This window comes from Anser anser, assembly GCF_964211835.1.
Source record: "Anser anser genome assembly, chromosome: 2".
NCBI classification, from domain to species: domain Eukaryota; kingdom Metazoa; phylum Chordata; class Aves; order Anseriformes; family Anatidae; genus Anser; species Anser anser.
The window spans coordinates 5759165-5776587 of NC_139721.1; the positions used below are offsets into that span (position 1 = coordinate 5759165).

General features: G+C 41.9%; 1 protein-coding gene across 12 annotated transcripts in view; it reads left to right on the forward strand.

Moving 5' to 3' along the window:
* Positions 1-17423, forward strand: part of FAM135B (family with sequence similarity 135 member B) — a 284433-nt gene that overhangs the window by 135709 nt on the left and 131301 nt on the right. For all 12 annotated transcript variants that reach the window (XR_014580600.1, XR_014580601.1, XM_083826400.1 and 9 more), the window contains one exon: positions 15907-15986. Coding sequence is in view for 10 of the 12 variants with exons in the window: in XM_083826400.1 (XP_083682526.1) it covers positions 15907-15986 (80 nt within the window). In the remaining 2 variants the exon portion in view is untranslated. The remainder of the gene's footprint in view (positions 1-15906; positions 15987-17423) is intronic.

Below are 17423 nucleotides of genomic sequence, written 5' to 3' on the forward strand. Positions count from 1 at the left end.
ATCTAACATTCATGCCGTTTGGACATCTGTCTTTGTTCTCTCTATTTCACAAGATAGTACGGTATTTTCAATGTGAATGTACTTTCCTTTTGCAAGGTTTGTTGACTACAGCCCTATATACATCATCGTATCAAAGGCTTTGTGTCCTACATCCTGACTCTGCTTCCCTTTGTCAACATTTTCAATGAACTTCGAAAAAAAAAATAATCTGTTATCTTACTCAAATTTTTGCACCTAGCTTGCTTTCATAGTCTTTTCAGCTGATGGCTGCGATTTTTAACATGCTGATATATCTTTCTGCCAGTAAGAAGGATTAAAAATTGTCTCCTTCTCAGTTCCTAATGTTTCTTTCCTTCAAAGCCATTCTGGGTTATTCTTGACCAGTTCCACTGCTTCTCGACTCTCCAGAAACTAGTTGATGGTCAAGTCTATATCCTACCTACAGATGGACATTGTGCTTTTGGGATGGTCCAACCCAAAGACATGCCTGGTGTCAGATAACCTCCTGTATTTTGCATGATTCTCTGCTATCCATAGTAGTGAGAGAGGAAGTACACTAAATTCTGGCACTGGATGTTACAGCAAAGATTAATGATAGTCAGGAATATGGTTAAAGAGAGTCAGTGAGGTTTTAATTCTCTAATGTAGAAGAACAACTTAGGTTTTTGGAGAGAAGAATAATCAGGTTAGGATCACTTAATCAATGTCTGTCTTCTGTACTCTTGTGGTGCTCTTGGTGTGGAGAGATAATTCTTAAGATTGGTCTGTTGCCAGAATCAGTGCCTAGATGAAATTAACATTTATTCCACGATAATGAAGCATCAAGTCTATAGCTTGAGGCACTACCTGAGATTCTCTTTAGACTTGCCTGTGATAGAAGGTTGAGGAGTCCTGGTTGTTCCCTTTGGAGAATCTCATGTTCGATAAAAGAATTAACATATCTATCATTAGTATCTTAAATGTTGGCATTAAAAAAAAATCTACAAAGGGCCTTGTGTCTGATGGTGTTTAGTGTTACCATACCAAATATTTAGGTACTTTGCTTTCAAGATTGGAATCTACAAGTCCAGTTTAGGCTAATTTATAACATAGTGAACAGAGGAAACTAGTGAGTGACTGTATTCTCAAATGGGATGAAAGGTTAGAGACAAAAGGACATGTAGCTCCGCGGCCCACTAATTGGGTGAATTCACTTATGTCAGTGGAGTCCTCAGATTCCTTTCTTGCTCCTCCTAATGCCAATTATACAATGCTGATCTGAGATCCAATTAATATTTTTATTCGATGAAACCAGGAACAGCCTCAGCAGGAATGAAAACAATACCATATGGATAAGCATAGAAAAGATAAATGACACAGATGATCTCAGACATGGGAGGGAACTGGACTGGGCTGTGCGGTGAGTTAGGTTACAGAATAAGTGCATAGAAGTGTGTCAGCACTCTCTTCTGTACAGACTTTGGTTGAACAGGTATGGTATTGAAAAGTATTTGATTTGTGGACCCTGATGGAAAGTGTAGGTTTCACTTCTAGCTATTTAGGAGATAAGTTCTGTTCATACCAAGAGCATATTTGCAACCATCTTGGAGACATTACTAATGTAAGCTTAAGGAGCTATAATCTCTAGGCATTTCCAGGACTTGGTGACAGCTCAGGTGTACGTATCATTTGTCTCTGCCCTTGTGTAGCTCATGTTTGCTCTGCTTCTATTTTGTCTTCTGTAAAAAAAAAAAAAAATATATTCTGGGAGAAAAATTACAAAACAATTTTTTGCGAATTCTTACATGATTAACATTCTGAGGATTAGCTCAAAAATAAGGTCAAAGCTTTAGCAGAGGCGGCAGATTCATGAGGCAGTTGGGAATGAAGAGTCTATTCACCTCCCTGTACAGAGTTTCTGTAAAAGAGCGAGGACTTATATTGACAAAAACATTCTGAAGAGAAATTACAATGCAGTTGTTAATGCTGCATCCATTCCACAGAAAACAAGATTTGCATCTCTAGAGCTGTCAGGTTTGTGCCAGCACCGAGTGTACTTTCAGAAGAGAGTATTCATCTTTCTTGGAAGAGGGGGAAAAGTCCCATCAGTGCTGCCAGTGGTTCAGTGAGAAAAAATAGGTAAATTTGGGTAAAATCCCACATTTAGCAATTAGTTTTATTTGCGTGTGGAGTGAGCGGGTGGAAATAGACATGACCCATTTCCTGAGAAAGAGTAAGGAAGAAAATCTGATGCAAAAAGTAAAAATGAGAAGAATAAGGAGAAAGGAATGAAGAAGACGAGGAGAAGGAGGAGGAGAAGGATTTCTTTATGGGGCTTTCATTTGGTCATCCCTAGTCCTGGTGTGGGGGAAATGTATCTGTAAGAATACACGTAAAGACTCTCTATTTGCAACTACAGTAGACAGGTTTACTTTGAAGTTAAGTACTATGGCTCTCCTTTCATTTTATTCATTGCAGGAGTCATAGCCGTTAGCACATGGGAAGTGGAACAATCAAGCATCATAACAACAAACTGCAACACGGCACTATGGGAAAATGGGTGAACTGAAATGAGAGAGTCCTGGTCAATGCACCAAATTCAGGAGAGAAATGCTGAAGTGATCAGTGTTTTTATAAGACGGAGGATCCATACAGTGGTTATATGAAGTTACAGCAGGGCTGATTATGCCAGCTGAGTTTAGAAGAGCTCATTCTGGAGTCTCTTTGTCTGGTCATTCCAATGATCAGTTTCTTGATATGTCAGTTGAAACAGTGCTTCTGGGAAAAGGAAAGCTGAGGAGTCACCATCACCCAGTGTAGTGAGTGCTCATTCCAAGGTGTTGGCACCATGCCTGCAGGGCCTCCATGGGCAGAGGACGGGGCTGCCCCATGATGGACCCAGCCAGCTCCAGTTGTCTCCAACAGCCCCATGGCAGGGCCCAGCTGAGCCCAGCACCAAGCTGGCAGCACCTCGGGGAAAACAGATTTCCAAAAGGGCAGAGCGGGCACAGGCCGAGGAGGAGGCCCAGGGCGAGGGAGAAGCAGCAGAGGGCCCAGGCCCCAGGAGGAGGAGGGCAGGAGGGGCTCCAGGCCCACAGGCAGCAGGGATTCCCCGGCAGCCCTGCAGAGCATCTGGCACTTTGCTGAGATCAGACCACCACAACCAGGTCCAGGTTTTGCTCAATATGGAGTTTTATTAGATTGCTCTACAGGTGTGTGTTCTCTGGCCGAAGCTGAGTGAAGCTGGAAGTCCTATGGTTTTCCTGTAACTGTAACTACAAGTTCAGCTGCGATATCTCCTAATTTTTCTTATCTTATTATCTTTATATTGTTCTAGTTGGTCTAATAAGGTTGCAATCCCTCTCTCTTTCGTCACAAGTGCATCCTGTTCTGCCTCTAACTTTTCCTTCAGCACTTGATCAGAGCTGCCTTCTGTAGTTACGTCATGCCCTGTATCATCCAATTTAAACTGTAGAACAGAGATCTGAATCAGGTTATTGTACTGTTCCTTTGCAATGCTTCTTCATTTTGTTTTAATTCTGTTTCCACTTTCTTAATTTCTTGTGGTTGTGGTTTGAAGTAGCTTGCAGTCTTTGAGAATTTAATACCTCTTTTCTCCAGTTCTTGTATGTGTGCCACCAGTTTTTCTATTTCTTTATCACAAGCTGTAAATTCTGGATGGTTTTGGTCCTTTTCTAATAACAGCTTATTGTAATCATCCATCTTTGCTCTTTTTTTTTTTTTTTCCTGCTTGGAAGATTCTACCTCATACTCTCTGGGCACTACATAAGCCTTTGACGTTACTGTAAGTTTTAAATGTTCTTCCAGATCCCTGCTGAAAACTATCACATTCATTTTTCCTTTCTGTAGCTTACTCATCCATCAACTGCCAATGTTTTTTAAGTTGCTTTTCAAGGACTAGAATTCACCGGTTTACATGTAAAACCTCCAATAATTGCTTAGCCAGGTCCTGCTTACTGCACAATTGTACTTTAGGTTCTCTATCATTTTTTTTTTATTTTTTTTTTGAGAGTGAAAGCTCGAATGGTCCTTTCCTGCTTGACACTGAACTGTTACTTTTTCCTTTGCTAAAACTCCCGCTCTCAGTCCTAGAAGGTATTTATAACAGAAAGAAAGGGGCTGTGTTAATTCTTCTACAGTTTTATGTAACATCACTTTGTGTTTATTGTCTTACATAGTTTTACAGGTTATATGAAACTAATTGAAAAACTATCCTCTGTTTGTACAAACACTGTACGCTGTTCCATGTTTGACTCACAAAAACTTGGAAAGTCTCTGCATTTCCTAGTTGTTGTGTGAGTGTTCATTTCTGATTCTGTGCTGAGATCTTTAATCTTTTAGAACAGGAAATGCTGCCTTCGTGTGTGTGTGCTTTATTTCTTTAGCTGCATTGTGTATGACACAATCATGTTCTAATCTGTGGTTACAAGCCATAGGTGTTACCCTCACAAAAAAAGGCTGTCTTTCTGAACGAAGAACAATATTTGGAGAAGAGATGAACCACTGCAACCCCATTTCGGAGGAGAAAGTTAAGTTGTAATGAATTTTAGGTACCAGGCCGCAAAAGAAAATAGATTGAAATTCCTCTCACAAACCCACCTCAGACATCTTAGGAAGTGGGTCAGAGGCTTTCCATTGATTCTTGTAAAGGAATATGCTGCTTCTACAATACTTTTTTTTTTGTTTCCTTTCTTTTCCTCTTTTCATTCCCTTACTGCCTTCAAAGAAATTGGAAATTCAAAATTATTTTTCAATAAGTTACAAAATTACCAATCTTCCTTTTATGAAGATATAGTTGAGACCTCACGTGAGTAACAGGTTTTCAAATCAAGGGGTATATGTGGGTTCTCTTAGATTATACTGTTTTTAAGAACTTGCCCAGGTGTTCTAGGCCACAAAACGTAATGCATTTATAACCTGCAATGCATGAGAGCACTATGGCCAACAAAAACAAACACAGCTTCATTTCAGCGGAAAACACTGACAAAGTAGTCAAATTGAACCATTGACCACAACTCTTTGAATGTGGCCATCTAGCCAATTCGTTATCCACCAAATAGTCCACCCCCCAAATCCCCATCTTTCCAGTTTAGAGCCAAGGATGTTGTGGGGAACCCTGTCAAAGGCCTTATAGAAGTTCAGGTAGAGGACATCAGTTACTCTTCCCTTGTCCACCGATGTAGTCACACCATTATGATTCACTGTGTGTCAGATCACTCTTCATCTTCACTTTGCTCATGTCCCAGACTTCCTTCTTTTGGAAGTCAGCTCAGGGGCAATGGATGGAAGATGCTCAGGTTTTGTATTCATTTGGAATTGGACAATTGCCAGGCTGTGCATGCGCTGAAAATCTCTCCTTGGTCTGCTGGGTTAGATGTACCCATTATGTCCCCAATGAGTCTGCATCTCTGTTTCAAGGTCACTTTGTCTTTCAGTCTTCTGGGAAGGCTTCAGTAATGACCTTCAGTAATATTCAGCTCCTTTTATATTTATTAAATAATTTCTATAAGTGCTTCTTGTTGGCACCCACAGCAGTTAAGGATTGCATACCTCTGTAAGATTATTGAAGTTTAAGATTTTTTCAGATGCTTCAGTTACAAGAGCACAAAATCTCTTCTTCTCTAGCTGCTCATATAATTTAAAAATGGATTGAAAAATGTTACTACTTGACTGTGAAACCAAATTAAGCCATGTTTCCCAGGTTTCTCATTGCCTTTGAGAAAAGGATGTAAGTGTCATATCCTTACTGGGGTTCTAATTTTCTGCCCTTTACTTTGCCTGCCTCTCTTTGCCTGTCTCTTTCATTTTACTCTGCTGTACACTATTCTACTACCTACTCCTCTTCACCCCTACTTTGCTATGCTGCCTGAAAGGAAAGTAAAGGGCAGATTGCTTTAAGAGTATGGATACAGGACCAAATAAAAGGCAGCATTGCTACCTTGGTGAGCATAAAAGGCCAAGAGCCCCTGAGGTGAGCATAAAAGGAGATATAAAGAGTGCTGGTTGGTGTAATTGTCAGAGAGCTGCAGGGATGCAAGGGCTGGAGCTTTTATGGCCCGTAGGGTTGCAAGTTTCTGCAGTGAAGAGATATCTGATGAAGCTACAAGTATAAAAATTATCAAGGTTGTGGCTTACCTGGATCCAAATGAAAGCCTCACCTCAAAGGCATCAAGTGCCTAGTGTAGGCTCTGATTCAGTAACACACTGAAGTATGGAAGCTGTTCTGTTAAGTTTAATGCTTGTTTGCCAAAAGGTGTATATTTTTCCACATCGCATTCGGAGCATTCAGCTTTGGAGAGCTTCCAGCTCTAATTCTTGGTCTCTAAACATACCTATCTGCGTTTGATCCTGGTACATGCTAGGCATCTTCAGCAAGGTGTTGAGACCCCTCACACATAGTGTTTGCTTGGGTGATAATCACACAAATATTTGTTAGGTTTGTAGAGCTTGACACCATTTATTGTTAGAACAGGATTTTCTATTAAAATAAAAAATCTGAAAGGTTGGCTGCCAAATGTTTACAATTGGAGAATTTCCTCTTATTGCATGCCTCCTTGTGTCTGCATGCTACAGCCTCCTTGTAGGTGGGCAGTTTGCTTTCAGTAGACCAACTATGCCTTCTAGCAAGTCAAGGGCTATATTAGTTACTGTACTGCAAGGAGGGTATGTATTGCACTTCTCTTTCCCTATTAATTTTAGATCTACCTTCGTCAAAAGAGCCTGGGGATAAATCTGCAGTGAGAATTGTGGAAACTTGATGTGACAAACGAAGTCTGGATCGGAGTGCCGTAGTTGCGTTTGACTAACCTGCTGTTGTGGGCATTATGGAGGAAGCTTCCTGACAGACCTGTCACCTGGTTCAGTGTTTGTGTAAGACTGAGGAAAGCCTTCCTCTTGACACTTCCAACAGCCATTTTTATGCTTCCAAAATGAGAAGTTTTTTTTTTAGGCAGGAGCCCTGAGCTGTCCACATTGTTCCTTCTGCTGACAAAAGAGTGGGAAGAAAATGCTGATGGTGGGAAGGGTGATGGCAGTTGAGAAGAACAACCTACTGCTTACTGGTAGCTCCTCTGTGACACGTTCTCACTCCTGTATTTTGGGGCTCTTCAGCACCATGCTAGGAGCCTGTGGTAGAGGTGGTCACACAGGTTTATTGAAATACCATTTAATTGAGCAAGCAGCCTGACTGATGTTTGTAGATGTGTGTAGGTTCACAGGAAATATCCAACAAATGAAATGTTTGGAAATAAGCTTGCAGTTTCACTTCAAAGCTTACATCTGAGTTGTATGCATTTTTAATCACCTGAGAATGCAACAGAATAGGTATTATTTTCCCTTCTTTACAGTAGTGCATTTAATGTAATTAAGAAAAGCTTTAAGGTCATCCATCTTTTATTCTTTTCTGAGTGGATGTACTTCTAGCTCCTGTTACAATGGAGCGTCACGTCCAAATGTCACTGTTTACATGTGATTCTTTGTGGTGTAGTAACAAACTTTTTGGTTGTAACATGAAACATTCTCCCCTCATATGCAGAGAAAAATATTTTTGCAATTTGAAACCTTTTGGTTTTGTTGCACTCAGCACCCCCGCACACCCAGAACCCTCTCGGCCGCCCCTTCCTCCTCACCCATAGCCCTGCTCCAGCGGGGGCCCTGCCCCGGGCTGCAGCCCTTCAGGAACACCCTGCTCCCGCGGGGGCTCCCCACGGCCGCAGCTCCCTCAGGAAATGTCCCCCTGCTGCGGCGTGGGCCCTCCCCGGGCTGCAGGGTGGAGATCTGCTCCAGCGGGGGCTCCGCAGGGCTGCCGGGGAATCCCTGCTGCCTGTGGGCCTGGAGCCCCTCCTGCCCTCCTCCTCCTGGGGCCTGGGCCCTCTGCTGCTTCTCCCTCGCCCTGGGCCTCCTCCTCGGCCTGTGCCCGCTCTGCCCTTTCAGAAATCTGTTTTCCCTGAGGCGCCGCCAGCTTGGTGCTGGGCTCAGCTGGGCCCTGCCATGGGGCCATTGGAGCCACCACAGAGGCCCTGCAGCCTCTGGCCAGCACCTGGGCCTCGACATTCAGTTCAGTATCATTGTTTGTTAGGGGGCTCCTGTTCACATTTGATGACTAATGTATATTTTATACGCATTATTTTGTACTGACATGTGTGTTCCAGTCAGCAACACCCAGAGCCGCTTTGAGCCCTGTTGTGCTGGTGCACTTTGGATGCTGATCATGGAAGAACTTGCTGATGAACTGCTTCTGTGGAGATGTTTGTGAACCACGCACACTGGCTGCTGTTTAGCATAAAGAGATCTAAGAGTTTGTCCTATTTTGTGGTTGTATTGTAGGGCTTCCTTATGTCTGTGCTTTTTGCACACCATCTTATGCAGCAATATGATTCTTCCCCTCCCCACCCCCACGCCCGAATTTCATCTCCCAGTATCTATCTAAGAAATAATAGTTTGTAGTTTGGTTCGTTAATTGTTTGAAATCCAAGGTGCTGTGTTTCTCTGGAAATCATTGTCAATAATCACAGTTGTTTCATCTAACCCACAGAAACTTCTGGAATATGCAGCAGGTAGCTCTCAGAGGGTAACACACTTTGTATTCCTCTTCTGGGAATCATCAACACAAGACAAAAAGGTCTGCTAATATGCTAATATTGCCAGAGAAAGAATGTATATTCTTTCCAGCAGGAAAACAAACAAACAAACAAACAAAAACAACACACAAACTCCCTTTATAGCCAATGAAGTAGCTTCTTGGATAGAGATTTGAGGTCTCTTCTCATGCTGTTCTTAGAAGTTTTTTCCTCATTGTTTTCCAAAACAGTGTACTGCTTTGGCTCCCCTGCAGCAGCAATTTGATAGGGTTTTGCTGACAGGGACTGCTGGAGGGCAACTCCAACACACTGGTCTGAGGAGCAACAGAATCTCAAGGCTGAGTGACAGGGCTCAGCCTACAGTTGTTTTGTTTACAGTAGGTACTAGCTTAAGGGTTGTTTATTAAAACGCAGCCTAAAACAGAATGAAATGTTAAACCTTGGAGTTTGTCAGATAGAATTCATAGCAAGCAGAAGCTATTTAGTTTTGTAGTTTTCTGGTTCCTGTGGCAGTGGTACTGAGCCAATCTTTTCACTTTCCATGCTGCAGGAATGAATAGGGAGGAGCAGCCTAGTCTGTCAGGGCTGCTGGTGGGAGTGATCTGGCTTGGTAGGGTGATGCATCAATATTATCCAACAAATTGCTTCTCTCAGACTAGTCATCCCCATTCCCATTTTCATTGTCTAGTCTCTGTAATGCCACTGCTGGGCAATGGCTCAGGAAGGCAATTACGCAGTAGCTTGTAGGACTAGATGGGAGCTGAGGTGTTCTAGCTTTGATCAGAGAGGAGGAAGCAAAGGGGTGAGTCCAACCATCAGTAATAAGGCTGATATCAGCCTTCTCCACGGATGTGTTCCTCTTCTGTTTTGTTGTAAATCCTCTGGAATTAGGGACTTCCCTGTGTTCTGGTTAGATTACTAGAGATGACATGATGACCTATCTGAAACAAAAATATTTGATTCTCATAAAACTAAATATTTCCACTGTGCATTTGAGTACAATAGTAATAATTAACAGACAGTTAAAAAAAAAATAAAAATCAAACCAACAAAAACCACCATCCAAACAAACAAACAAAAAACCACACACACACACACAAACCTCAACCTTGCCTGGGCGTTAAGTTAGCAGTTAACATCTAAGAGTGATGTTGGTGCTCCTTAGAGGAGGTCTGACCATCACAGAGCTGGGAGGCTGAAAGGTGCTGGTAGCTTTGCCTTTTGAAAGGGGGAGGCAAGGGGTGGCTGCGTAACCCAACACAACCATTAGTGGAGTCAGGCTCCTGAGGGAGGTTTTAACGTCAGTGCCCTAGGTGAGTCAGTACAGGTCGTCAAGGATTAATGAGTGTCCAGGCATAGAAAAAAAAAGTTAACATTCAAATTAGCAATGATTTTAAAGACGAGCAGTTCACAAATGACCAGTGAAGATGCCGATGGCAAATTCATTGCTACTAGGGTGACCTGTGCAGACTCTCTCATAGGAGAGATGGAACTTGGTGGTACAGGCTGTCTACGTAAATAACATCAGTCCTGCAAACGAGAAGGATCCGTGTCCTATAAATTATTCAGAAATTAACTCAGCTTCCCCTAAAAATAAATTGGCTTTTTTTCATCCCTGTGTCTGCTAGGAGGCTGTTTCATAGTCTTGCTCCTTTGCCAGCTACAACTTCATATTTCTAAATTGCATTTATTCATGGGCAGTTATACGTGGTTGTTCTTGTGCCAATGTTGTACTTTCTTGTACCTCACTCTCCTTCTTCCTTCCTGATGTTTTTCTTTTCAGTGTATTTATAGATAGAGAGGGGATCTGATTGCTCTGTGTTTTGCTGAGTTGTGTGCCAAGTTCCTTTAGTTCTTTTTTTTTTTTGAAATCAGCTTGCTGTTTCCTCATCTTCCCTTCACAGGACCTGTTCCACATTATCCGACAATTTTCCATGGTCTCCCTACTTTACTGAAGTCTAAATAAGCTTTTCTGCACTGTTCTTGTTTAAAAACATAAAACAACCAACCAACCAAACAAACAAAAACACCCAACACAGTAACAACAACAAAAAGCGCGCACACACAAAAAGCAACAGCAGCTATTTACTCAAAGAGAGGTACCACCTAACCTAACTCTAATGAGCCAGACACAGCCTGTGGATTGGATATTGGATTAGATTATTAGATTGGATGTTAGGAAAAGGTTCTTCACTAAGAGTGGTCGGGCACTGGAACAGGCTCCCCAGGGAAACGGTCATGGCACCGAGCCTGCTGGAGCCATGAGTTGGACTAGATAGTCCTTGTGGGTCCCTTCCAACTCAGGATATTCCATAATTTTGTGATTGCATTTGTAGCAAAACAATAATTTTATTGCAATTTCTTATTTATTTCTTAATTATTCTTTCTTTCAAAATCTACAGTAAAGCCTTGTGCATTTGTAGGACGCCACTCAAAAACCCATAGTGGTGTCCATTTAAACGCCTTTGAAAAATGACTTTCTTCTGTACATCACCAGTCCTACAGTACCTTTCTTGATTTCTTGGGTTTGTTGTAAATCTTTATGATCAATTTTCCAGATCATGTGACACTTCTGCCAGGGTTTTCATGCTTTCTCCTCACTAAGCACGCTGATCTCTTTGATTTTGGCATCTTGGTTGTGATTTTTTCCAAAGCTTTGTACTCTTCTTTAGCCTTCTTATCTGTGTTCTTCATGAAAAATAAGCAGGAGAGCAAAATATTTTGTTATTTTGGTGGATAAAATCTTATTTATTGTTAGTGTCAGCGCTGTATCACTACTGGGCAACCCTTTCCTTTGCTTGCTCATATGTGGTGGAGAACACCCTGAAGCTATATTAGTGGCTTTTGCAATGCTTACTTCAGCCTGATTTTCCAGTGTTAGGCATAAATTTGACTTTAGATCTAGTTCCCATTCTTTGCATTTTTTTGTGTTCACTCCATTTTGGAGATATTTAATCAGCTGGGTTGAGCTGAAGTACTTCTCTGTAGGAATTCTTCCCAAGCCTGCAATGTAGATAGCAGTTACTTTTACATAAAGAGTCTGTTCAATTGCCTCCATGCTCAGCTCAGACCACCCTCAAGGCTCTGCTGCTCCAGTGTCCAGATAGCAAATAGTCCGCTCAGATGAGAAGAGGTCATGATGACTCCGAAGAGAGCTCACATCTCTAAATTGATCCCTCTCTTGCTTGGGTGGATTGGAAGAGACTGGTGAGGGTGACCAGTCTTTGAAGCCACTTCCTGATAAAGGTAGTCAGCTGTAGATGTTTACGTTCATCCTGAGGAAAAACAGGAACACTTCATGCTCAGCTGTACCTGTTGCTTCAGCATGATTTATCTATCCCATTTGTAGTTCATGCAGTACCCCAGTGTAACAGAAGGAGTGGTATTAGCTAGTGTCAAAGCTGTTTTCCATCCACCATCCTGTTAGCAAGGACTGAGAACAGTATTCACTCATGTAACAGTGTGGATGTTTGCAGAGGTACTGACAGAAAGAGTATTTTATTATTTGCTCTCATTAGTGGGGGTCTGTTTTATGTCTTGTTCCCACTAATACTTTTACAGCACAATCAGGAGAGGAGTAGGGCAGCGGCGTGGGGAAGTGGAGCTATTTATCTGTGTTTGCTGCTGAAAAAAATGTATGGGATGCTATACTTACAACGGACCGTATTTTGATCAGGGAAATGCTCTTCAGTAATGAACAAGCTATTTTGAAGTAATCATACAACTTCACAGTATGGGAACAGGAACCTTAATTTTTATGTTTTTGCTTAGTTGTAAAGTCAGTATTTGATAATTTCTCCCTACCTGCAAATAGAGGAAGATCTGGGAAAGAATGGGCAATATTCGCCTGTTTTATGATTTAAATACTGATTTGGGGATTAAAATTAGAAATGCAGATAATGGGTTTAATTTAGTTTCCTGTAGGATGTTTACTTTAACCGCACAACAAGAGGTCTGGTGAAACTCAAATGAGGATGTCTTTGCCCCTTTCTGGTCACCTAAGTGGAAGCTACTCTTTGCTCTTATTATGTTTGTAGTATTTATAATCTCCTTCAGAGCTATTGTTAACATTTTGCCTGAAAACTTTCATTGAAAAATGACTTGTTCTCAAAAATTTTCAGGGAAACTATTCTATTTTAAAGCAATGAATTGATAAAATCTGAGCATTTCTATTTCATTTTTAATTTATTCTTTTGTTTTGAGCCCTTGATCCTTTCACTGCCCTATCTGTTGAATTCCGTGAATATCAGTGGGATGTTGGGGACTTAATTCACCATCGTTCTCTGCATTAATCTACTGGATCAACAGTGACACTACCTTATGGTGCAAGACATTGCAACACAAACATAACGCAAAGAGCTTGGAACACAAGACAGATTCACAAATCTCCTCTGTATTCTGGGTATAGAACCATTCTCTAAAGCCTTTCTTTAGGATGAGTGTATCAAATTCCATGATGGAATTCCTTCTTTTCCAGTATGGAATTCATACCGGAAAATGGCATTTATCTGACATGTGCCACCTTCTGGACTCATCTCACAGAGGCCACCCCTGCAGTGCCCTGCTAACAAATCTTTGCCGTATAAACCCAATACACACATTCAAAATCTAAGGGGAAATGATAGTCATATTGCTCAGTATTGCAGACCTCACCAGTCTCTAGATTCTCTTCGCATCTGGACCTGTAAACTAATTTTAACCTTTATCATAGAGTGCCTTAGGTTTCTATCATTTTTCAGTGCAGTTTTTCTTTTGAACAGTTAAACACGCTGGGTACAGGGAAGTAGGTATATTTATGACTTCAATCAAATGGTTTTGCCAGAATAAAGGGGATGAACAGGGAAAGGTTAAAATAAGATAAAGAGCTAGCTATTTTATGCCATTGCACCTAGCCCACTTTGAAAAAAAAAACAACAGTAAATTTAATATTTAGATATCTTCATGTATTTTTGATGTCCAAGGCTGTGTTACAGTTAGCAGTTCTAGTCTGGGCCAAGTGAAGCCATTTTCCTGATGAAAATGTCTAGGGCTGTTTGAGATGCTCACAAGGCACTGGGCAGTGTCTGAGGACAAAGGAGCAGCTTAGAGGGGCTGTGGTGGGCTGAGCACAACCCCCATCCCATCCCCTGAACTGCTCGAGGATATGGAGAGGAGTTAGGAGTGATGGAGTGATGTTGAACTTGGGAAAAGGGACACAGAGTGGGGGGGAGGCGTTTCTTACTACTTAAATTAGCAAGAAATTATACTCATTTTCCCCAAGGTGAGTCCATTTTGCCAGTGATTGTAACTGGTAAATGACCTACCTGTCTTTATCTTGACCCACAAGATTTTTCATCATATTTTCTCCTGCTGTTCTGTTGAGGAGGGTGGGTAAAAGAGCAGCTAGGTGGAAATTTGGCTCTTAGCCAAGGCTAACCTATCACGATCTTAAGAGGCAAATATCTAAGAGAGTTACCAGGCAGTTTTGGACGTGATTCTTAGGAATAAATCTAGTGGAAGGGACATGGAGCAAAACATCATTAATATGTACATACTGAGTAGTGTCCTATTACCCTGCCTTGGCAATGCACTAATACCACATTGCTGTAATTTCGAAATGTTTAGACTGTGTGTATAGCCCAAGGAGGGTATTTTTGTCAGTTAAATATTTGTATTGCATATAATTGTAATGAAAATACAAAGGGTCTTAAGGCATAATTCTGGTACTCGCTCTTGAAGAAATCAGCACCAATAACATTAAGTCAAAACTCTTAATCATTGTACAAGAACAGTGTAAGGGAGAGAAGGATCAAGCAGTTAATGTTTGGTTGTATTTTAACTAGATATTGTGTGTTCAGAGTCTGAGCTTCTTTTGTTTTCTTTTCTGAAAACTAAAATATAAATGGAGAGGTTTTATTTCCAAGTTCTTGCCTGAAACAGAAGACCAAAAAGGATACCAAAAAGTGCTAGGGGATGTGCTGGGACTATATCCAGGTGGCAGGGATCTGCAAGTTGGAGCAGGTAGGGTAAGGTGAGCTTTCAGCAGTGAGGGACTGTAACAGAATTGTCACCAAGACATTTTTTTTTTTCTCTCCCCATCAGACCCCTTCCATCAGCTTTTAATCTAGCAGAGACAGACATAGATTATTCACTATTACATCCCTAGTAAAGATTACATTGCTAAGCATGACCTGTATGAGCTGTTGTTTATTCAGCAGTTCTCAGAAGACTGGATTTTCTAACAGTTCATTTCCACGTAGTGTTATACTCTTCTGGAGAAACAATTCTGCCAGCTGTCATAAAGTCTTCAGGTGCTGGGTAGACCTTTACATTTCTAATTTAGATTTTATTTTTGTATTTAGAGGGTGAAAACAAATCAGGCTGAAAATGTCTCCACACACTTGTAAGACAACCCTGATGTGAGGCATTTATAAATGAATAAACCAAACATAGGGTAGGAGGGAAAATGCAAAGAAAGGGGAACTGACACCAGCATGGTGTTGCGGCAGCTCAGTGGGAGAGCTGTGAACTGTCAGAGGTGTCCTGTGCTACAGCGAAGTGGCTTAGGAGCTGTAATACCTACTGGTGTGCATCGCCTGTTATTCCTTGCTTATGAAAGTGCCAATAAGGGAAGACTAGGATAAGTTTATTTCTCCGTTTGGACTGAGTTCATATTTGCAAACTTTGTAAAGTACCTTGCACTGTGTGTAATAAACTGGTGAAACTACTGAAGTTTTCTTAAGTTTTCTTTTTTTTTTTTTTTTTTGGTCATCCTTCACCTAACGTATGCATCACCTATAGGATAGCAAATAACTAGAAAGTAACTGCTTGAGGTATGATTGAAGCTAATGACAACATTTTAAAGATATGATATGCTCAACGTGGAACACAAGAATGATAATCCCTATGTATAAAATGAGTTTTCCTGGATATGCGATTAGCACATTTGTTTTCTTTCCACAGAAGTTCCCAATTCCTTTATTTTGCATTAAATTTTTGTCACTGATTTCCCTGCATTTTTCCATATGTTTTTTTTTCCACTTTTCTTTTTTTTTTTTTTTTTTACCCTGTGAGAAGCCAAGCTCATTTCACAGCCTTTCCTTATAATTTATACATTTGGTCTCTGTTCATTCAGACTGCTATAAAATAGGATGGGGATGATAACGTCAGTATAAATTATAACTTCAGTTAAAAACTACAAAGCAGAGAAAAGGGCTCAGTATTTCTGACCTAGTCTGTTCTGGGCCTGTTTGTGTGTAGATGCCCATGATATGTTCTCAAAGATTTTTTAGACGGATGAAGCAGTCACCTGTGTCACAGCATGACGTTTTTAATTCTGTCTCCCCAGGTATTACCAGATAAGAGCTGGGCTGAAAATCCCATCCAGGATTCCTCACAGGCTCTTTGCTACAATTGCAGGACAGACAGGTAAGAAGGTTCCTGAGGGGTGGGACATGGCTGGAGGTGGGGCAGGGTGCGTGAGGGGAACAGGTGAAGCATGGCCATTAATTTCAAAGTCTGATCTTGGATTTGGATCCAATCCTGGATTTCCTTACTGATCTCTGACTGTTCAGGTTTCTGTTCTTGTGTGGGATGTTACTGAGTTGGGCTTGAGTTTTAGTGCATGTGTGTGTTTTCATGCTCAGCTCTGGGGGTGTGCAAGGGGGCTTATTTCAGACTGGGCCATGCTTAGGTGAGTGAGGAGGCAGCTGAAGAGCAGTCACAGAATGGTCTGTTTTGGAAGGGACCTTTAAAGGTCATCCAGTTTCACCCCCCCTGCCATGGGCAGGGACACCTCCCACCAGCCCAGGTTGCCCAAAGCCCCATCCAGCCTGGCCTTGAGCACCTCCAGGGATGGGGCATCCACAGCTTCTCTGGGCAGCCTGTGCCAGGGCCTCACAACCTTCTGAGTAAAGACTTCATTCTGAATATCTAATCTAAATCTACCCTCTTGTAGTTTAAAGCCATTCCCCCTTGCCCTATCACTACACCCCCTGACAAAGAGTTCCTCCCCAGCTTTCCTGTAGGCCTCATGTAGGTACTGGAAGGCCACAATGAGGTCTCCCCGGAGCCTTCTCTTCTCCGGGCTGAACAACCCCAACTCCCTCAGCCTGTCTTTGTAGGAGAGGTGCTCCAGCCCCTTTATCATCTTTGTGGCCCTTCTCTGGACTCATTCCAATACTTCGGTGTCCTTCTTGTGCTGCAGGTCCCAGAGCTGAACACAGTTCTCCAGCTGGGGTCTCACAAGGGCAGTGCAGAGCAGTCCTTGCTGCTATGTGAAAAGAGCAGAGAAGGAAAGTGATAAGGTGGACAGGATTGGTCCAGGAGACCTTGATTGCACAGATCCACTGTGCAGTCAAGATGTTACTTAGACATAAGACTTTTTTTTCTGGACTTTCAAAGCTGGAGGAGCGTTATGAATTGGGGCTGGAACTGAAAGAAGGACGAAACAAAATTACATATTGAGGAAAGGCCATGCATATAAAGACAATTCTTCACTTCCTGCTGTAAAAGTGTACATAACAGTGGGGTGCTGTCTTGGGGCCCTACAGACGTAGGAGTTTCTGAGTTAGTGAACACTACTGAGAGTTGACAGAAACCATACCAAATCCACAGCCAGGTTCACGCTGGAGGAAACTGGTACAGACTTGTGTTCTGGTTTTGGCTAGGATAGAGTTAATTTTCCTCCTAGTAGCTGATATGATGCTGTGTTCTGGATGTAGGATGGGAATAATGCTGATAACACACCAATGTTTCAGTTGTTTCAGAACAGTGCTCACCCAGAGCCAAGGACTTTCCAGCTCCTCGTGCTGCCCTGCCAGCGAGGGGCTTGGGGGTGCAGCAGGAGCTGGGAGGGAACAGGAC